This window comes from Tasmannia lanceolata, unplaced genomic scaffold (genome assembly GCF_043159265.1).
Source record: "Tasmannia lanceolata isolate RefF3 unplaced genomic scaffold, GAP_Taslan_0.1 ptg000002l, whole genome shotgun sequence".
Taxonomy (NCBI): domain Eukaryota; kingdom Viridiplantae; phylum Streptophyta; class Magnoliopsida; order Canellales; family Winteraceae; genus Tasmannia; species Tasmannia lanceolata.
Window position 1 is genome coordinate 20,460,600 of NW_027518679.1, and position 22,951 is coordinate 20,483,550.

Genomic DNA, 22,951 nt, shown 5'->3' on the forward strand with positions numbered 1-22,951 from the left:
CACAAAAATCATTCCCTAAACCTCTCTTTATTCACCTTTACCTCTTGTGTTCATGTTCTAAACTCCTATTCATTGATCCTTTTCATTTTGTGGTTGGTTCCGGGCTCTTATTTCATGGTTTTCTTATGATTATTGGCTCGGGATATTGGTGATTTGAGTGTGATATCATACCCTTTTTTTTATGCTGATGTTGTTCGTTTACTAGTGATTGGATGGTGATTGGTTGTTGGTACTCGTTGCTATTGGTTTCTCCTTCTTGGATCGTGACTACGTTCGTGGTTTTGTGAGTTGTGATGATCATTGGTGATTTCTATGCCCTGATTGTTATTAGTTGTGCACCTATTGGTTGATGTTTATGTGGTGGTTGGTTCTTTGTTGGTTATTGTGGTGGTTGCGTGCGTAGTTGGTGGCTGTCGTTATTTGTTTCTGCTCTCTACAAATTCAGGACATTGAGATATACTTTGGGGATTCGATATGGCTTTGCCTTCCACCTCGTCTACACTATCTGGCTCGTTTCCTGTGACCTCTATGACGTGCATCAAGCTTGATGGATCCAACTATTCCGCCTGGATTCGATCTGTTCAGCTTTATCTCCGAGGGCAGGGCAAGTTAAGTTTTATCACCTCGGATCCCGTCAATTCTAAGGATCCCTCCAACGCAAAGTGGATTTAGGAGGATGCCCTTCTCCAGTCACTCTTATGTCAGAGTATAGAGCCCAAGATTGCTGGTCATATGTTGTTTTTGCCTACATCTCGTGCAGTTTGACTACGTGCTGAAACTCTTTATTCAGGGACTAACAATCTTACTCAGATCTGTGATGTTTACACCGACTTCTTTAGTGCGAAGCGGGGTGAGAGATCTGTTTCTGAGTACTATTCTGATTTTGTTGGCCTGCGCAAGCAGATAGATATTTATCATCCTCCATCTACCGATCTTGCTGTGTTAGCCCAGCAGAAAAATGAGCTACGTGTTGTTCGATTTTTGGATGGACTGGGTCGTGATTTTTTGCCTATTCGTCAGCAGATCTTAGGCCTTGGTACTTTACTAGACATGGACGCTGTCTTCTCTCGGATTCAGCGAGCATTACGTGTTGAGGATCATGGGGATACTATTGGTGAGCAGTCTGCCATGGCAGCTCAGTCGGGTTATAGTTGAGGCACAAGGGGGCGTGGACGTGGTCGCAGAGGTCATGGTCGTGGTTTTGGCCGTGATTCAAGAGGGCGTAGGTCGTGGAAACTGTTATTGTTCCCACTGTGATATGGAGGGTCATACCATTGATTTTTGTTATGATTTACATCCAGAGTTGCGACCATCTCGCGCAGCACATCATGTTTCAGGGACTCCCTCCGAGACTCCTACTGATCATTCTGACACCTTAGTTGTCTCCCGCACTGAATACGAGGCTCTTCTACGTCTACGAGACAACGAGAAACAACCAACTGCAACTCTTGCGAAGGAAGGTAGCACCCCATCCTGCTCTCTCAGTCATTCTAGTTCATGGCTCATTGACTCTGGAGCCTCTCATCATATGACTGGTAACAGTAGCCTACTTAGCCTCTTCCAGCCTAATTCTTCGACATTGGTTACTTTGGCTAATGGGGCAAAATGCCCTATTTCTGGTACAGGGGATACATCTGTTGGTTCTCATTTATCTCTTTCGTCTGTTTTATGTGTACCTAGTTTCCCTTGTAATCTTCTTTCTGTTAGCCAACTTACTCGTCGTCTTAACTGTTCGGTAACATTCTTTCCCTCTTATTTCTCTTTTCAGGATCTAGCAACTGGGAGGAGGATTGGTTCAGGACATGAAGTGGATGGACTCTACTACCTTGGCGGTGATACTGCACCTACAGCACTGAGTACTTCGGTTGATTCTTTCATGTGGCATTGCCGTCTTGGTCACCCTCCAGCTGATCGTCTGCAGTATTCTTCGGTTGTGTCCGTTCTGGTTAGTCCGTTTCAGTGTGAGTCGTGTCAGTATGGAAAACACCATCGTGTTTCCTACAAGTCTCGTTCAGTGAGTCATGTCCTACGTCCGTTTGAGCTGGTTCATTCTGACGTATGGGGTCCATGTCGGACTCCTTCTATATTTGGAGGTCGGTATTTTATTATTTTTGTGGACGATTATTCAAGGATGACTTGGCTATATGTAATAAGAGATCGTTCTGAAGTATTTAATATATTTCGCACATTTTATGCTGAAATCTCTACTCAGTATTCATATTCCATTAAATGCCTAAGCACAGATAATGCACGTGAGTATTTCTCTGTTTCTAATGGTTTTAAGGATTTTATCGAGTCGTGGAATTATTCACCAGTCATCGTGTGCCCATACCTCTCAGCAAAATGGTGTTGCAGAGAGGAAAATTCGATATCTTGTGGACATAACGAGGACTCTTCTTTTCCAAATGCATGTTCCTAAATCATATTGGGTTGAAGCCACTCTCACCGCCTGTTTTCTGGCGAACCGCCTTCCGTCATCTGTTCTCGATAATCGATCTCCTTTCTCTGTCTTGCATCCTTCTGGGAATCCGTTTCCCTTAATCCCCAGAGTGTTTGGTTGCACGTGTTTTGTTCATGACCTTACCCCGAGATTAGATAAGCTGGAACCGCGAGCGATTAAATGTGTTTTTCTAGGCTATTCTCGCACTCACAAGGGCTACAGGTGTTATAGTCCTCAACTTCATCGTGCTTATGTCTCTGCTGATGTTTCATTTTTTGAGGATAAGCCCTATTTTACTAGACCTATTTCTTCTCTGGTTCCTGACGCAGAGGTTCCATTGCCGTTGCCGTTGCCTGCCCCATTACCTGTCTCAGTACCGATTTCGTCATCTGTAGATTCCCTTAAACCTCTACAGGTTTATTCTCATCGTCATCACCATCCTGCTTCTCAAGATGCCCCTTCATGTCCTCCAGCCTCATCACAGCTCGCTAGCCCACCTGATGCTTCTGAGGTAAGTAATTTTCCTGTTGAAGCTCCGATTGCCTCTCGTACGCGTTCTCATACGACTCATCATCCTATATCTAATGTGGTTTCTTATGCTCATGTTTCACCCTTGTACAATTCCTTTTTGTCATCTCTATCTTCTGTTTCTCTTCCTCCCTTTGTTGTCAAGGCTTTGGCTCATCCAGGTTGGCGATCGGCAATGGAAGCAGAGATGTGTGCTATGAAAGAGAATCACACGTGGCAGTTGGTCTCTCTTCCTCCAGGTGCTCAGGTGGTGGGCTGTAAGTGGGTCTTCATAGTGAAATATTTACCTGATGGGACGGTAAAAGGCTGAAGGCTCGATTGGTTGCCAAAGGGTATACACAGACATATGGCATTGATTATGTTGAGACATTTTCTCCTGTGGCCAAGATTCCTTCTATCAGAGTTCTGATATCCCTTGCAGTCAACAGGTCGTGGCCTCTCCATCAGTTAGATGTCAAGAATGCATTCTTGCATGGTGATCTGCAGGAAGAGGTATATATGGAGCAACCTCCTGGCTTCGTTGGTCAAGCGGAGATGCAGAATGCTGTATGTAAGTTACACAAAGCGATATATGGTCTAAAACAATCTCCTCGTGCTTGGTTTGGAAGATTTAGTGAGGCAGTGATACGATTTGGAATGAAACAATGTGCTGTAGATCACTCAGTGTTCAGCTCTCAGGGCAAAGATGGTAGGATTTTTCTGATTGTGTATGTTGATGATATCATAATTACAGGAAGTGATAGTGTTGGTATACAGAGGCTGAAGGAGTTCCTTCAGAAGGAATTCTCCACCAAAGACCTTTGTCGTTTGAGATACTTTCTAGGGATAGAGGTAGCATATTCACGTATAGGGCTATCTTTATCACAAACAAAGTATGCATATATTGGAGGAGACTGGCCTTCTGGGAGCAAAGCCAGCTGAGACTCCCATGGACCCGAATGTCAAGCTCTCACCTGATCAGGGGGAGTTACTAAAGGATCCAGGCTGATACAGACGTTTAGTTGGGAGATTGATTTATCTCACTGTCACACGTCCGGATATCACTTATGCAGTTGGCGTGGTGAGTCAGTATATGAGTGCACCACAGACATCTCATTGGTCGGCGGTCATTCAAGTAGTGAAATATCTGAAGAAAGCTCCTGGTAGAGGACTCCTCTTCAGAAAGCATAATCACATGAAGATTGAGGGATACTCTGATGCAGATTGGGCAGGCTCTCTTGCAGACAGGAGGTCCACAAATGGTTACTGTACTTTTGTTGGGGGTAATTTAGTGTCTTGGAAAAGCGAGAAACAGGAAGTTGTATCAAGGTCAAGTGCAGAGGCTGAGTACAGAGCCATGGCGTATACAGGTTGTGAGCTGATCTGGTTGAGGTCATTCTTGTCAGAGATTGGGTTATCTGACTCGTCGCCTGCGTCTCTCCACTGTGACAATAAGTCCGCCATTCATATTGCCATGAACCCAGTCTTTCACGAGAGGACAAAACATATAGAGGTGGATTGTCACTTTATTCGTCATCGGATTCAAGAAGGGCAGATTTGCACTGTGTTTACAAGATCAAATGATCAAATAGCGGATATGTTTACAAAACCATTGGGTAGGGTTCGATTAAGTGATTTATGTAACAAGCTGGGGATGTATGATATACATTCTCCAGCTTGAGGGGGAGTGTTGGATATTGTAGTATATGTGCGTACCCTCTTTATGGGGGGTATTTATGTCTTTGCATGTATCTGAGCTACATATATATAAATAAATATGTGCGTGAGGGAGATCTCCCTAATTCATGATTTCTCCCCAAAACCTTCTTCTCTTCTCTCTTTTACATGTTCGATGTAGCCGTAACAGGTTTAGATTTAGATCTGGATCAGAACCTGCTCTGATATCATTTCTTTCATCTAAGCCATGGTAGAGTATAGAACAAACAAAAGGAAGTAACATATAATTGGGAATGAGAAGAAAGAGGAGTTTTGAGGGTTTTCTTCTTGTATTCTTGACCTAGGGTTGGAGGATACTCCCGCTTGCTGGCTATTGGCATCACAACTATTCGAGAGGAGAAAAAAAATCTAGATCTGGATTTTATGGTTCAGATTTAGATCTGGATCATAATTGTTACCAACCCGAACCGGTTCGTAACGGATTTGACCTTCTTAGAGGGAAGATCGGCCTCTTGACCCGCTTCGAGGGAAGGGTCGGTCCTCCTTCATGTGCAAAACACAATCTCTAGAATAATTTCTTCATTGATGAAATAGAAAATTACAACTTATTTATTACCCCTAGATCCTATCTAACTTTCCTACTTAATAACAATCCTACCCAAATCTCCTTCCCAATTACATAATAGCTTGCTATTCTAAGAGTCTAGCCAATATGCTAAGAGTCCTATCAAATCTCCATCTATTAAATATAAAATAAGGTAACTACTAAAAATATTGCCAGCAACCACATTAGTATCACAAGCCAATCTAGAAATCCAAACTAATTTTTTTCCACTGTAAGTGGGACCCATCTAGGCAGTTATCATTCCACCCGCCTTGCAATCAACCTTGTCCTCAAGGTTGGAGATTAAAAGCTTGCCAGTTGGTTAAAAATAAGATCTTCTTGTGGAGGACTTTCTTAAGTTCTTCTCTCTTGCCTATTTCTTATTCTTTCTCCCCCCTCCTACCTTTCTTCTCTCCTTCGTCTTACAATGAGTCATCATTTCGCATGTTGTCATCAAGGGCCGCGTCAGCTCCATCTTCGAACGAATCTCATCATGTCGTTCATCAAAGCTCTTTTGCCATGCGTTTTTGAAATAATTGAGATTTGGATGCACTTATGGTCGTGGATGAGGATCTTCACGATGGCGTTGGACGTGTTGACAGGGATGACAGATTTTCCGGCGACGAACTCGTCGAACTTGACGACACTGAAAATCAGCGACGACACTGAAAATCAGCGACGACACTGAAATGGTCCTTCAATTTGGCATTCCTGATGTTATAATTTGGTGCATATTCACGTGCTTGTTGATTTTTGTACTACAAATCAGGATTAAAAATAACTTAAAAGTTCTTCCTGAGGGTGCTAGTTTTTTGAAAACGGAAGTATAACATAATGGCAAAGGAATAGCTTGTTTAAGCAGCACATTATATCTGAATAGTGAGGTCATTTAGAGCGGTTTTATGGGAATCTCTTGGTTACTGGAATATCTGTTATATGGTGTTGGCACTTATTGATACTCTCTTGGTTACTTGAATATCAATTGCTGGCTGAAGCTCATTTTGCATACAGGAAATGTGAACTTTTTATCTGATTGCCCATTATAATTTGTTTTTTTTTCCATGTCAATGAATCTGTTACCTTGTTGATTCATATGGATCATTAAGTGGGTAATTCCATTTGATTTGTTGTGCTCGTTGGAAAATGTCTTGGGAGCAGTTTATTCCAGTAAATCTAGGTAACATTTTCTTACATGGTAAATAAACTTCAGGAACTGTTGCCTTTTCCCTTTATTAACATTTCTCATAATTGTAATTGCAGATGATTTTTCTTAAACATCGATCTTTTGGAACATCTTGTATATTATTAATTTGAAGTTATTTCTTTTCTCTTCTCAAGTGTACCAATGCGCAGAAGAGTTGTGTATTAGTTTCTTAACCATATGGTTTCCTCATATATAATTGGATCCTAATATGTTTCTCTTTGTGTTTCCTTTTCAGCTTTACCAATATCATCCCTATTTCCATTTCTATACTTCATGGTACGTATGCTAAACATGTGTTCTTTGTAAGTGACTGATTCCAGAAAGTTGCAAATTAAAGCAGAAATAGGAAAATTTCTCATTCAGCACCTTAGGGTCCATTTAGGTGTTTGTATTCCGGATGCAATTTGTATGCAAGCTTGCAATCTAAACAAAATTTTAGATTACAAGCTAATACTCAAGTTGCTCTAAAAATTATTGCAAGTTTACACACAATTTGTACTCAATGCAATTTGATATCCTATAGGCTTTCTATTCATATCCAATATACATAGCCCCTATAATGTATTTCATTCAATATGTTGCATTCCATGGAATGACTGTAATGTGAAAACCAATCTTATTATTGTGAGATCTGCATTGAAGCGTGTTTGTTGGACATGATACATTCAAGGAGCATCGTATTTAAATTATTGTGAAAAGAGCCTTGGGACTAGATTATAAACATGCATACGAAAGTGATGAGGTTTCTTCAGTTCCTTAAAAGGTTAACACACATAATAACACACACAACAAAAGTAAATAACACGACAACACTCCCCCTCATGCTGGGCTATACAAATTCAACATGTCCAGCTTGATACTCTTATCTTGAAGAAAAAAAGGCCCTATAAACTTAGAAAAGATACTGTCCAACTTATGTGACGAGGAACATAAAGAAGCCCCAAGGAACCATCATAAATCTTCTCCCTGATACAATGGACTTCCACTTCAATGTGCTTCGTTCCCTCATGAAGGGTCAGATGCAATGTGGATGACAGTTTTGTTGTCACAATGTAGTGGCATTGGACCACTAATAGAGAAGCCCAACTTGGAGATTAGGGAATGAGTCCATGGAAGCTCTCATGTGCCATGGGATGCAACTCTTTACCTTGCCTCGACTCTATACCTTCGCGGTCAGCATAGTCAGTTCATGCACGTCCTACCAGGTGCTAGTACTCCTGAGGACCAGGAAGGATAAGACGTCCTCCAATTGGGACAAAAGTCATCCCAAATGCTTCTTAAACAAGAAAAATAATCCATCTTTCTTAATTCAATCCAACCAACATTCATAGAAAGTGTCAACCTTATATGGTTATGAAAACATATATTTCACTACTTTCATTAAACTATCCCAGCAAAGAACTATAATAAGAGCATGCAGACCGTGAGCCGAAGTGGGGTTAATTAACATTGAATATCTGTTCCTGGACACCTTTAAGGTGTGATTGCTTTGATTTTCAGATCTGTTGTAACAGTGATTACCACACCTGCTCCTTGTATTGATAACAACGGAAAAGTATTGCAATTTGTGCAAGGATGAAACCCACGAGAATAAGGATGGAAACTAGCTACTAATCAAGATCAAAACATTTCTACTCAATCCTTATTTGATCGCAATATATTAATAAGGTTTCCACCACCATACTAAGGCAATGTTTTATGGTATGATGTTCAAGCTGGAACTCTCTACAAGGTAACCACCAGTTTTAGGATCTGAACTTGAAGGTATGTTGGATTGGTTTGGGGATTGTGGCGATCCTTTTGCCATTGAATCATTAGAGAGGATCTGAACCCTACATCAAGTTCTTGACTTAGAAATCCACAGCCAATCTGAAAGGCAATTCCACCAGCACTAACATTCAAAGTGACCTCTGTATCTTGATCCATCACTGATAATAATCAGCCCAGGTAATCACATTGCGTGTTCTTGAGGAAACTCCCAAGTCTCAGAGACATTCTTGTTGCAGATCCAACTCCCAAAACCACATCACCTTCAACAGTAATTCCAAGATCGTTCTACTACTGATCCTCAACAGTCCAAAGAGTAAAGTGGGAATTTAAGTTTGCTAAAGTGTGCAAAGGACCAGAGGAATCCACACTTAAAATGATTTAAAAACAACTATGTATTACTGAACAGGAATATCAAACAATAACAGTCGTAGAGTTAATGAACGAAAGAAGATGGTGATCCTTGTTTCGCATGATTTAAGATGAGCACACTGCCATTACCTTAATCTTAAGGAAACCCATTGCTCCCAAGAGGAACAGAAGAGCGAAAATTCAATTCCAAGATGGAAAGATCACTATGTTAAAAGCTCTGCCCGCTTTTGAGAGTTTTGTATATTTACAACACATAGCACAACAACCCTAGCAAACTATATTTTACTTTTAAAATAACCGAACATCCCAACTTAATTTCTAACCAATTAGAAAACAACTAACTAACTAATTGTAAACAAGCCCTCTAACGTCAAATAAGCCAACATAATAAAAGAAATAAAACTACTAATTGGCCAAGGTATGGAAGGGTTCTAAAGTTCATCTACTAACTTTACCAACTTTTGAAGGGCCGATATATAGAAGGGTTATTATGTTCATCCTAGATTATTATGTTCATACTAGATTATTTCTTGCAATTGATTTTCTTCTGTAGTCAATGTGCTCAAAGGTTGTGTAGAATCTGAATCATTTCATTTAGAAAGACATTTTGTTTATTTTTTTTTATAGATAAGAGACTTTCATGTTGCCAAAAGAGAGGAAGATATCGGCTTCTATGCAGGTTATGTTGGTAAGTGTATCCTCTCCCCTTCATACATTATGTATTGTAGGCAGTATAATTACTTCATGTATATTACTTTTATGCCTTAGAATATGATGCAAATAATATTTTTTATTTCTTGAAGGATCCGCATTTATGATTGGAAGAGCTTTGACTTCAGTTTTGTGGGGAATAATAGCAGATCGTTATGGAAGGAAACCTGTTATAATTATCGGCACTGTTTCAGTGTTAGTTCTATTGTATATTTTGTTTATAAATCTCAACTTCTATTGTCTAGAATTAACCTTGGTTAGATTGTTGCTGACAGTTTTGCAAATGATACTTTTTTTCCCATTAACTTTGATTCATTTTTTCTGTGTCAGAATTATATTCAACACTCTATTCGGCCTCAGTACAACCCTTTGGATGGCAGTATCTATGAGGTTTCTTCTTGGAAGTTGCAATGGTCTACTTGGCCCAATAAAGGTGTCCCTTGTGTGTGTGTGTGTGTGTCTGTAATATTTATTTCTCTCTGTGTATATTTATTTCGTTCAGGTTGATTTGCTTAAAGAATTGATTAGGACAAATTAATCTAGTGCTTGACATTAGTTTCTATCTTAATCCAAGATTACATGAACCATAGGAAATCCCTAAGTTATGTAAGAGTAACAAATTAGCTGAATTCTGTGATAAATGAAGTTAGGTAAGAGTAACAAATTAGCTTATTTCTGTGATAAACGACTCGCCCGATATACTCTTGACTATATAGTAAAAACTAAAATGTAAGTAAATTACAACATAATGGTATCACTATATATGTATTGGGATGGTCTAGTTAATGTGATGATTGAAGGGGACTCCTTTAATGTGATCCATTGGTTAAACAGAGCAGACAAATATCCGGGGAGATTTGACAGGTTCTTTGATGAGATGTCTGATTGGATGAGATCTTCCATGATCTTCCATCATGTGTGGTGATCCGCCAATTCAGTGGCGGTTGGGCTTGCTAGAGAAGGTGTCTCAAAGGAGACTAGCTCTTTTTTAGTCTCTCCCTCGATTGTATTTTCATTTCTTATTCTCTCTTGTTATCCCTTTTATCTCTTTCATTGTTGTACTTTGACCATTCCCTTTGCAATAAATTTGGCTACCATTTAAAAAAAAAAAAACACAATATATGTATTGGGAAGATGCACAACAAAGCCAACTTCTAGTATGGAATGTTTTATCAAGTCAATTCATAGGTTTTATGAGCCGTAGCTATATATTTTGCATCTGTCCAAATCTGTCCACAGCTCATTGTTTGTTACCTTTCCTCATAAAATGATTCCTTCCACGAAGGATACAGTAGCATGAAGAAGGCCAATTCTCACTAGGAGACTTGTTTAAATTTGTATGATGGAAGACCATCATAGTGTAAAAGACCTTCTAGTGATACCTGACTTGTTTACCTTCCAGTGTGGCCTAAATGGGCCACTTCCTCAAGAATGAAGCCCAGAAAGATCTAGCCACCCCCGGGGTGGGGGGGATATAATTGTATTTTGGACTTATTGTCTTTTTTTCGATAAAGGGACATTAACCCTCCCTTATGGTTTTCGACATGGGGCGTGGGGTGGCACCCATGTTTGGTAGCAAGTTGGCTCCCATTTTCTTGGCTTTATTTAAGTATTGCAAATCCCCTTTAATAAAAGATCAAGATTTGATTTAGTATTTCAGTAGGATTAGGAGATTTTGTAGGATAGAGTTTAGAAGTTTCCAAGATTAGGCGAGAATCTTGGTAGTTAAGGATTTTATTATTTTAATTAAAAATCTTCGACCGGGTTGGGGGGTACCATTGTCGACCAGGTGAATTGTGGGCTATAAATACAAGGCTTTTTGACCCTTTGAAGGGATGACTGTTTTATGAATAAAATTTGATTTCTTGGTTTTCTTGGTTGTATCAATTATTGGAGCTGTGGAGCCTTTTCTTTTAGAAGGGATTCTTAGATCATCTAGGAGGGAAGCCTAGATCCAGAGACAGATTCCTTTGGGCTCGATCGTGCTGAGGCATTCCTAGGGTGCGAAGCCTTAGGATCCTGGAGTGAATCCAGGTTTATTTGCCATCTATTTTATCGTGTTTATTTCTTATTCTATCTCCTTTTCACTTCCCTTTCCCGCCTTGTGTACATTCTCCTTTTTATTTCTATATTATTTGCCAAATTCTCTTTTCTCTGTTATTTAATCCCCTTTCAAAGTACAGCATCTCCATTTTCTTTTATCTTAGCCTTTCTTGAATTTGATTCTTGATCCGATCTATGTCACAAATATGTCCAATATTTTGAAAATATCACGTTTTTATCGCGACATTTTGATAAAACGACAAAATCCTGAAATAATCCCGGGATTTTAAAAATCAAGCGATATTTTCATTTTTACCATAAAATATTGCGATAATATCACTATATTATCCTGATATTTTTACGATATTTTTATTTTATATTTTTTCTTAAATTATATATATATTTAAATAATTTTATTTCTATCGATTTTCCGATATAAACCCTAAAAAAATAAAAAAATTTGATATATCCCGAGATTTCCTTTGCTGAGAAATTCCCGAGAATGATATTTGTGACATAGGGATCCAATCACATGATCAAGAACTGTTTTTAAGACTAGTCCCTTCAGAATCCGATAAATTTTGATCCAACGGTCCAATAGGCGAAAATTTAAGGTAATTCCTACTCAGTAACTTCCATAACATATCCGAAAATTGAATTGATCCAGGATATATCTAAATCCTAGATTAGATCTGGGCCATCAATTTCCCAAAACCTGCAGATCCTATTCTTTTTTGCCCAAATCAACGATCCGACTTTTCGATTAACATCCAACTTGGAGGGATCGATCTTACCATCATATTCTATCCTATATCTAAAGATCGACCTGCTCCAACAGTTGGATCATCCTAGAACTTAAAAGTTATAGATATGTCGAGATTTCCACATCCTATTCAAACAATTTGTATTTCCTCTCTTCCCCAAGATCCGTCTTGCATTGGAGTGGCTTGCTAAATATAAGTGTCCATGTATATCAAGCCGAATCCCACATCCCCGTGAGGACTTGAGATATCATGTTTACAATGTCCAAGTCCAGTCTTTTCATTCATCAAAATTACAACAAAACGAACTTGTATAGCAGTGCCATAACACTCTAAGCCCAAACTTAATCAAGGCCTATAAATAGTAAAATATTCAAAACCGTATCTAAATACAAGTCCCATAAGTTTTCTATTTTAAAACACAAGAAATCTAGAAAGAGAAAAAAAGAAAAACTTGTGGGAGGTTTCCACTCCCAGTATATACATTAATAAAACCCCAAAATGGACCAAAACATCCTTATTTAAGTGACTTAAGCTTCTTTTGCTTTAAGTGAGTTATTAAATGTGCTCTGCATTTTAGAGTTATATAATTTTTTTTATTTACCTTAAAAGCAAAAGAAGCTTCCTCCTTCCTTTTCCGACTTTTCTTTTTTTCTTTGTTTTGAAGGATACTGATGCTGCTATATTAGTTACCTCACATTTAATAGAAAATAGAAAAACATTAGAGCTCTTCATATTCATTGTAAAGGGGATGAAATACGTCAATGTTTAGAGAACTGAAATACTTCTTAAAGTCCCCATAATTCATTTCAGAAAATGGACGCATTGAAAATTGGTATGGAAAACTTTATATTTGATGCCACAGGTTCGATGATTGGTGTGGATAAGTATGGACTGAAACTGATGTATGAATCCTTATTTCTAACTCATTTATTGTAGCTAAACAACATCCATATGTATGTATGTATGTATGCATGTATGCATGCATGCATGTCAGTTTATTCTAATACATCAAAATGCTTAAAACAATCTTGAATAGCATTTCATACCATCATCAAATTAGAAAAATCCAGGACAAAACATGACTGGAAAATTGGTCCGAAGGAAGAGATCACTACCCTCTCAAACCTCAATGAAGTGATGTGAAAGTTCTTTTTTAAATTTTATCTTGAACAGTAATCCAAGGGAACCCTGTTCCCCTTTCAAAAGTTTTATGATGACTTACAATCAGACAAAAGAAAAAAGAAAAATGAGAACTCGATGTTAAAATTCCCTATTTCTAGATTCCAAAAATCCCTTCAAATCCTACTCAAATCTTGTCAAAAATTAATTGAAAATACCTAATTACAATAAAGAATGAAATGTCCCTAAGTACATACCTAATGACACAAAATTTAAGTTAAAAAAAATATTACTGTTGGAACTGTTACAGGTTTACAAGAACTATGTCGCTACATACACGGTATAGGAGTACCATTATCATCCCATTTGACAGACATGGTGTGACTGGCATAGCTTCTTTTAATTTCAATCTGTAGCATCACCTTGTTGAACTGTCAAACCAAGCTTGTGGTGGGCACTCTAATACCATGAAATTTGTAAAGAAGTTATACTACTGGGAATGATAATCTTTAATAGTTGCATGATTGAACCACACCTTTATTCATATACCTACACCCTAATTCCATAATTTACTCTTAATTTGAAAAGTGTACTTAGAACCTCATATAAACATACATAAATGTTCATAAAAAGAAGCAAGTTGTCCTAATGTAAATGTCTGAATTACTTCATTATAACATTTCCATTCCAATTTACATTAATCTAAACTCTTTTGGTTTATGTTTTGAAGTGCCGCCGTTGTTCCCTTATTTTGTTTCTTTCCTCTAAATTTTTAAAACTTTGTTGTTTGACTGCTTTCCAGGCTTATGCATCAGAAGTTACCCGTCAAGAATATCAAACTCTGGGAGTATCCGTTGTAAGTAGCTTCTCCTTGCTATATATTTCATAGATTTTATCGTTCAGAATAATGAATATTCAGATTGGCATTTTATATCAGGTTAGTACATCATGGGGCATAGGATTGATAATTGGTCCAGCTCTTGGAGGCTTCTTAGCACAGGTACCGGTAGTTTTTCCTTGGTAGATAACCATAATTACTGATTTTTTCTGATGGGTAACACAATTTTTTCTTCAGTAGATAACCATAATTTTTTCTGGTGATAGATGTATGTATACATCATGAATTCATACATGTAATCCTATATATGTCAATTTTTTCTCATGGGTAACGCAATTTCATGGATGATGCCTATATGCATACATGCATGCATGTAAAATCGAATTTCAAAAGAAAAAGATTTGATCCATTTCTACATATGCACAAACACTTGCATCACTGCCCATAGATACTTGCATGAGTGCCTTTAATGATGGAGTTCACACAGATGTTATACTTTCATACACATTTATTTGTGCATTTATGGTGGTACCTAAAAATATAATTATCAGCATAATACCTTAGGTAATCTAAACAATACTAAAACAAATACTCAGGAAATAATTCATAGCACAATTGAGCACACACTATATCAAAACTTGTCAATGTTAGCATCCATCATGTAGAGATAAATCCCTTGATCTAACCATCTAACCTAAATCTCCCGTTGCACTGATCAACAACTGGTGGTCACTATATTATGCAGATTCGTTAAAACATAGGTGGATGCATTTGGCGATGCATAAGCCTTACAATTTTTTTGATGTTTTACATTTTACACATCAGAAAAATAGGCAAATTCTAGGCTCAAATTGAGGAAAATAGAAAAAAATAAGTGCAGAATGTTGACCAATATGCATAGATCAAAACAAGCCATATATGTCAAAAAAGGTCTCAAAAACTCAGTGATGTCAATTAATGTCATAGTTCCATGAGTTTAATAAGTCCATCTCATCCTACAGCACAAGTAACAAATTCAGAACATAGAAAAAGGGATAATAAAGCCTCAGATTCCTCATGAATCTTGGTTTTCATGACCAATCTCATTCCCTCTCATCATCAATATATAGATGTCCTCATTGTATTTGCCTTGCTTCATCATTGGCTACGTCAAACTCCTCATCTATGACTGTAATTTGTAACATGTGCTACAACCTTAATTTTTTGAGTACTGCTAACACAAATCTACGATGTTCACAGGTTTTGAGTTTTACCCATCCTAATGGCAAGCTTTTTACATGGAAATAAAAATTAAATTTACTTAGTCGATTAAAGTTCCTAATATATTACCTGTAAAGGTACTTAGTCGAATTCATGAATCCGTCATCTTGTGGTATGCCGAGTTCGACACCCGGTATATATGTCGAATTACATCACTCGCACCCGTTTCAATATTAGTGTCAAATGAAAAAAAATTCTCCTCTTTCATGATACATCTCTAATAGGTTAATTATTTGGTTTAAGGATATTTTTGGTGCAGTCATTTTATTGATGAACAAGTAAAGACGAAGAACATAGATCAACCCATCTTGGTGTACTCATAAGCTTTTAATCTGCTAGTGGTTTTCTGGGCAACAATAAAATGTCAGCATACATGAAAAAAAGTCTAAGGGGCTGTTTGGATACGCAGATTTTAGAATCCAGGTTTTAGTTTGAAAACAGTGTAAAAGAGGGCTCATGATCAAGCTGCTGTATGCTCTCCTGATTGCATTTCTTGGATTTTAAGTAAGAAATCCAGGTTTTAGAAATCTCTCCCCCATCCTGAGATTTCTAAAAAACCTGGAAACATGGGACGGTTGCCTGCTCTCTTGCTGTCGGAAAGAAGGGCAAGAAATCAGAAAACGACGGCTGGTCTCTTTCTTCTCGTCTCCCATCTACAATTTTGAGGAAATCCAAGATTCTAAAATTCGCGTATGCAAACGGACCCTAAATGATTGGACATCAACGAGAAACACCATAAAATTCTTAGAAATTTTCTTTGAATACCAAGCACGAAAACATGGGCTCTGTGAATGCTTGTCATCAAGATCATCAGCTAGTCGAGTCATCCATGAAATCTATCATGGGCAAGGTGAATGAATAGATTCATCATAAATGCGCATACCACGTGCTTCAATCTATGAAATATGAAAGAAATAAAAAATCAGCACAATGAAACCTGAGATTGTTGAATCTCTTCCATAATCACTTCACTTGCGACTTTTCCGAGCCGTACAATAGCAACATAAATAGCTGGAAACCATGGATCATACTGATAATCATGGTTTTAAATTTCGGCCGAAATCCGAAATTTCAGATTTCGGCTGGGACCGACATTTAAAAACAAAATCAAAATTTAAAATTTCTGCCGAAATTATAAGATTTACACCGAAATTTCCACCGAAACCGAAATTGCCACCGAAATTTTATTTTTGGCTAAGGCCGAAACCGAAACCGTAACCAAAATTTGAAACCTTGCTGATAATACATTAATGCTGGGGATATAAAGAAATTCAAGCAGTAGGCAAATGCAAAATATGGAGATAATCAGCAGAACACTTGAACCGATTGAAAAAGAATTTATTCTGTGCTGAACAGTTCCCACCTCAGACCGTTGGTTTTTATTGTTCGTATTTATGTTTTTTTTGTGACTTCATGGGAGCAAGGCTGGATCAATTCCCTATATTATGTGATCCCTGCATTGAAGTTATTTTGGCATATTTGGGTATGCTCAAATTTACAATATAATGATTTTGTGTCTCTGCATTATACTAACTTCCTCTGAGTTTTGATGGCTTTGTTTGACTTAAATCATAGAAAAATAAGTTTCTAGCAATAGTAAATTCTACTCTTCTGATTTTTTTCTCGCTTTTTTATCTTTTACATGTATGTGACTTATTGATGTATATTTTGTGGATGAATTTATGTATTAGCCTGCAGAGAAATATCCGAGTATATTTTCGAAGAACTCTCTGTTTGGGAGGTATGCAATAATACACCTACTGAATCTTCTCATGCTAATGCTACTCCATTTCAGCACTTTTATGTTATTGCTTAATTTATGCTGAAATTCCTTACTACAAAACATAAATTTCTCTATGCAGATTTCCATACTTCTTACCCTGCCTCTGCATATCACTCATTGCAATCGTTGTGGCTATTGGTTCTATTTGGCTTCCGGTAAGTTCTCTAATCAATCTAAGACTTTTTATTTACCGGCTATAATTTCTTGGTCCCTTCATCTCAACTTCTAATGTTAATTATCTTTATCAATAAAAATTAAGCCTGATATAGAGGAAGATTATATCCACACTCCCTTCTGATATTGGTAGCCCACTATTTTAAACATATTCTTTTTAGCTGTTAATAGCTTGTTGGAATTCTACACCCATGGTGAAAGTGTAAAATAAAGAGATGGGTGTCAATGTCAATACAAGGAAGCATGGACATCATGTACCATGTGAAACAACCAATCACTCCAAAAGCTTAAGCTGTTGGAGAGGATGTTATTTAATCTTTTATACTTCAACACTCGCCCTCACACGTGGCCCCTTTTTTAGGGCTGGCCTACACGTGGCACATATGGCCCCTCTTTTGGGTCGGCCATTCCATGTGGATTTTTAATATCGAGGAGGTTTGAACTCAGGATCTTTGCTCTGACATCATGTTGACCTTCTACATGAGAGATGGAGAGGAGAAGTGATGGAGAGAGAGAGAGAGAGAGAGAGAGAGAGAGAGAGAGAGAGAGAGAGAGAGAGAGAGAGAGAGAGAGAGAGAGTTGTGCACTCTCCCACACAAAAATCATATATATATATATATATATATATATATATATATGTATATTGCAAATTTACAATAATGCCTTTATAGAAACGATTCTGAAGGAGAATGTCTGTCCGAGAGTTTTTTAACCGCCGGCATACAAATCCCCCGTCGGGTCTAGATACCTTCACAAATCAGTGTGTCTGTGGTTCCAGCCTTGACTGGGTGGCTCCAACTTTCCTAGATCTGGTAGAAAGTGGATACTCAGCTCATGAAGCTTTCTATAGACTGGAGTCTTTAACACCTGTTGCCAGAGATCTTTCATAGCGATAAGTCAAGGGGGGTGTAGAGAGAGACCACCATGGCGCCCCCCAGATCTTTTCCTCGATTCCCGCCAGGAGGATCTTGACATGATGACAAGAAGGTTTGACTTCAGAAATGGATATGCTTGAGGAAGGCAGACTATTCCAAACCAAAGTGTAAGTGATTGGAAGTGTATGAAGTGCAGCTACAACAACTATGGCACACGAAGTGTCTATAGAGAATGCTTGGGGCCAAAGTATAACAAAAAGGCAGAGGTCGTTAGGTCGTGGATACCTTAGGCGACCCCCAAGGAGATCCTTACACCTAGAATGGATGAAAAAACCCCCGTGTTTACTATCCCAAGTGAATTGATGAATGATAGGAAGAAGACCCTAAAAAGTTGCCTGATAGGTACTTTGAAAAACAGGTCCCTGTTGGAAGAAGTTTGGACCTGGGAGAAAAGAAAATGGGCCCTGCCGCTTTTCAGCAAACTGTTATGCATTAGTCCCTCAATGGTGCTTTTTTGCTTTAAGTCTCAGAGTCAGGCTACCTCCATCCTACGGCAGGGAGGTGATTCTTTAGGTGGATACCTTGTTTCCCTTCAACCATGGTCCCTTGCCTTAAATACTGGTGCAAGAACAGTTAGACTTTGGTTTTTTAATATCCCACTTCATGCTTGGTCTCTTTCCACGGTGGAGATTCTGGGTCAGCATTTTGGGCAAGTATTGGAATCACAGATATGGGGCAGTCATGACCACTGCCTGGAATTTGCTTCTGTTAAGGTCTTAACTTCGTTGTGGAATTGTTTACCATCTGTTATAAATATTCTAGTAGACTCCATGGTTTATCCAGTTGGAGTTAATATGGTGGATGAGTCTTTAATGTCCTTTAAAGATCTTTGGCGGAGGGGGATTTTGCCCCTTTGCTCCTTGTTTTAGATGTCTCTGTTGATCCACCACCGGTGGTTGATCTGCATGTGGTTGGGCCTCTATCGGCTGTTTCTGGGGGTAAATCTGTCCTATCCAAGTTAAAAGAGCCGTTGGACAAATCTGTCACAGATTATGAATTATCTTCTACTTCGGGAATGGAGAAACCGGCAGATACACTTAAAAGTTTAGCCCCATCATTGAAAGGGAAATCGGTCAGTCTCGGAAAAGGACCGTGTCGGAAGTCTTTAAAAACTAAATCTAGTATTTTTGCTGGAAAAGCCTCCAGAAAAGATATTTCTAACTGTCGTAATCCTCAACCACTGTCAGTAGAAAAGGCGGTAAAGATTAAAAACCGCTTTTTTAGAAGCAAAAAGAATAAAGGAAGTTCAAAAGTTTTGAATGATATCAATAGTCACATCAAAATGTTTCGTGTCAATACCTCCAAAAAAGGCACTCTGTTTCAGAAAGAAAAAGTAAGTCAGAAGGGGCGGGGCGTGTGCCTCGAGAATTATTTATTAGCTACAAATGAAGGTCTTTCTCTATTTAAAAGAATCCTATTGGGTTTTCGGAGAAAAGAACCAAAGAAATCTAACTTAGCCTCTAAGTTTAGGCTTCTCCTTAAAGATTTTGATAAACTCTTCAAAGCCTTCTCATCTACCATGTCGTCCGACTCTGGTTCCTCATCTAGGAAGAGGAAGGCGGTCATGTTCGAGGTAGATGATTTACAGTTTCTTAGGGATCTCGAATATGATGAAGTCATGGCGGTCGAAGAATGTCCTACGCCTAAGGAAATTACCATAGGAATTTGGAAGAGACAATCAAAACAATTCAAGAGGGATGCTCTAGTGATGTAGAGCGCGATCGACAGAAACGATCTAGATATGTAAATTTTTTTCCTTTTTTTTTTGAATTTTTGGACAAGATAGGGTTCTTGATCTTACTTCGAGCATAGGGACACACGAGATCGGATCAAGCGTAGAATCGTCGGTAATGACCCTTGCATGCAACAAGGGATGAGAAGATGAGTGAAATAGAAGAAAAGCTACAAGCCTACAATCAAGCAATTTCTATTTCACAAGAAATTCAAGAAGATACAAAAGAGAATTTTCTCTCTAAATTTCAAATCATTAAGAGCTGTCCAAAAATGAGAGATCATGGGGCTTTATATACTAGCCCATTACAACATGAAATGACTTAACTATCCCTAGTAAGCAAAATGACCACTAAAGAAGCATGAAAACAAGAGGATACAAATATAACTAATACTGGTGAAACCAAAATAAAACCTACACTATGGAGACAAGGAGGCTGACGTAAAATGCCCAGGGGATGCTCCTGCATCAAGCTCCCCTTCTTGAAAGAACTCGTCCTCGAGTTCCCATCAGCCTCGTAGTGTAAGGACTCCGCCAGGGTAAAAAATATAGATGATCCACTCTCTCAGGGAGAGTAGTAATCCATAGAAGTCACCCCACCCTATGAGTCTCATCAAGAATGGATCAACCTTGCAAATGTGGCAGTCTAGACGGGTAGTACTCCATATCAAAACAAACATCTGCTGAAAGGAGGAGTGGTATAGTGGTCCTCCATGCCAACCAAATGTAATCGCACCAAATATCACATCTATGCCGGGTGTAACAACTATAGGCAACACCATCTCAACATGAACAACATCTACCAACACTTCCCTCTGCAACTGGGGTAATGGTGATGTCACCTGCAACATCTACAAGTGTACGCTCCTCATTTAAAACTATACTCACTAACGGTGTGACAGACTCTATCTGAACATGCTGTGTCGTAGCCTCAATATCATCACCATCATCGCCGTTGTCACTATCAAGGACAACAAGCTCACCACTAGTATCAACAACACCACCAGTGTCAAGCACGCCACTATCACTGTCTGGCTCTAAAATGATGGTTGTCTGGCTCTAAAATGATGGTTCCAACAACCTCTCCTGACTCAACCATTATCTCCTCCTCCCCTTCTTGTTCGCTAGCCTCATCATCGGCCTCTAGGGGTGGAGAAGGAGATCTATGCACACGTCGCTCGAGTCTCTTCAACTGCATGGTGAGGGAATCAAGATTATCTTTTTGTTTATGGTGAGCCTTCCGTTCTCGGCGATGCTGGGCCAAGAATTTTTTCCATTGGTCCTCTTGGGCTCTTTCCTCATCACGTCGTCGTCGATACTCTGTCGGAGCATAAATCCTCAACAAGCGATCACGAACCGGCTCCCATCGGTGGAATCGAGGTTTGCCCAAGTCAGAATGCTCCCTTTCTATGAGCATCCACATAGACTCTGCACTCAGTTTGACAGTCTCTCTAGCACGTCGTAATGTCTTACGATGGTCGAAACCTTATAATCTGTGATACGCATCGAGGCTGTCGACCCAATATAAGCACTCGGTCTCCACATCACCATAACCATAGATGTGAGGAACAAATGGTGGCTCCATAGGTGTAAACGCAGACAAGGTTTGTCTCACTAGTGGCTGCATGGATTAATTCTACATAAGTGAAGCCAACTCAACTGACTTGGACTCCTCTTCGGTTCACTTTAGTTGATAACAATATGAACCCGGCTTTATAAAAACATGAACCAAAGAAATCAAAGCTGTAGGTCAAGGAGGAAGACTTCAATATAAGGGAAACCAATGTGCAACAGTACTCAACCTGGATTGCAAATAGAGGTCCGTCCTAATATCTGATACCGAGTTGATGCATTGTTATGTGTGGCTGAACTAAATTTTCACTCTAAAATAGAACCTGCAATAGCAATTCAGTAGTTCCTGAAATTAGGTATAGGCTGATAAGCTGAGCACAAATCCAATTCAGGCTGAGCGACACTGAGAAATCGTTAAAGAAGAAAAACCAAGTAAAAAAAAACTGGCAGTTGATAGATTCAGACACATAAGAGCTGGCACTTCCACAAAATCAATGTGTTGGTATATCCCTACTCGAACTGAGCACTTAGAGGTAGAGTTTCAACCAAACAAAACTCAGTTCAGAGGCTGCTCATAAGACGTAGTCACAGGACTCTTGGATGCTTATGCAAACAGAAATCTATAGGAGTGTGTTGTCCTCAGTTGTAATCATTTGAAGGAATGTAGCACCAGCTCCTTCCACAGTTTAAATGCTCAAATGAATTAATTCAACCACCAAATCTAATTGTAAGGTTTCTGTAGGATTGGAAACTGTTCACAAGTACAGAATTTTTGAACTACTGTCAATGGGACTGTTCGTCGGACAATTCCTCTACCAATCATTGTTCAATTCCTGCCTCAAATTATAGTACATTCAACTGCTTGTCACTGCCAAGAAGATGGAAGGCTTCTCCAAAATTTAGTGTGAATCTCAAGCAATGTGCAGTAAGGCAGCCTATTTCAAAACTTCACTTCCTGTATCACAAGCTCACAGGCTTTAAAGTTGCCCAGTCCACCAGGGAATGTATCAAGAGGTAGTCACTTTCACTCATCCAGCGTTGGCCCAAATCATGCACTCACTTTCAACATCATGCAATTAGCTCATAATCAGGAACCTTTACTGATTCTTATAGATTGCAACAATTCCACTTGCAAAGGAAAGTGCCTCAGTCCTTTGTGCTCAATTCAATGGAGGCATTTTAAAAACATGCAGAATTCTAGAAGATAACTACATGCAAAACAGAACTGAAAGTTCGTTTACTCAATGAACTATTCAGAGATTAGAATACCAACCAAATCCTCCTAGCTTGACAACTTGTGCTCTGTCCAACCAACAACCACAGAAAGATGCCGATATCTATGCATATACAGTTTCTTTGAAGTGATTCGTCAAACAGCTTGCATGCAAACAAATTCAAGAAGAGAAATTATCTGAAGCTTTGGACTGAACTGAAACTTTGGACTGAAAG

At 38.7% G+C, this 22,951-nt stretch overlaps 1 protein-coding gene across 6 annotated transcripts in view; it reads left to right on the plus strand.

The window, feature by feature from the left end:
- The window catches only part of LOC143885226 (protein ZINC INDUCED FACILITATOR-LIKE 1-like), a 77,953-nt gene that overhangs the window by 16,210 nt on the left and 38,792 nt on the right, over positions 1–22,951 (plus strand). For all 6 annotated transcript variants that reach the window (XR_013253285.1, XM_077389332.1, XM_077389621.1 and 3 more), the window contains exons 3-10: positions 6,668–6,708; positions 9,199–9,259; positions 9,375–9,477; positions 9,613–9,715; positions 14,011–14,064; positions 14,146–14,208; positions 16,998–17,047; positions 17,169–17,244. Coding sequence is in view for 5 of the 6 variants with exons in the window: in XM_077389332.1 (XP_077245447.1) it covers positions 6,668–6,708; positions 9,199–9,259; positions 9,375–9,477; positions 9,613–9,715; positions 14,011–14,064; positions 14,146–14,208; positions 16,998–17,047; positions 17,169–17,244 (551 nt within the window). In the remaining variant the exon portion in view is untranslated. The remainder of the gene's footprint in view (positions 1–6,667; positions 6,709–9,198; positions 9,260–9,374; positions 9,478–9,612; positions 9,716–14,010; positions 14,065–14,145; positions 14,209–16,997; positions 17,048–17,168; positions 17,245–22,951) is intronic.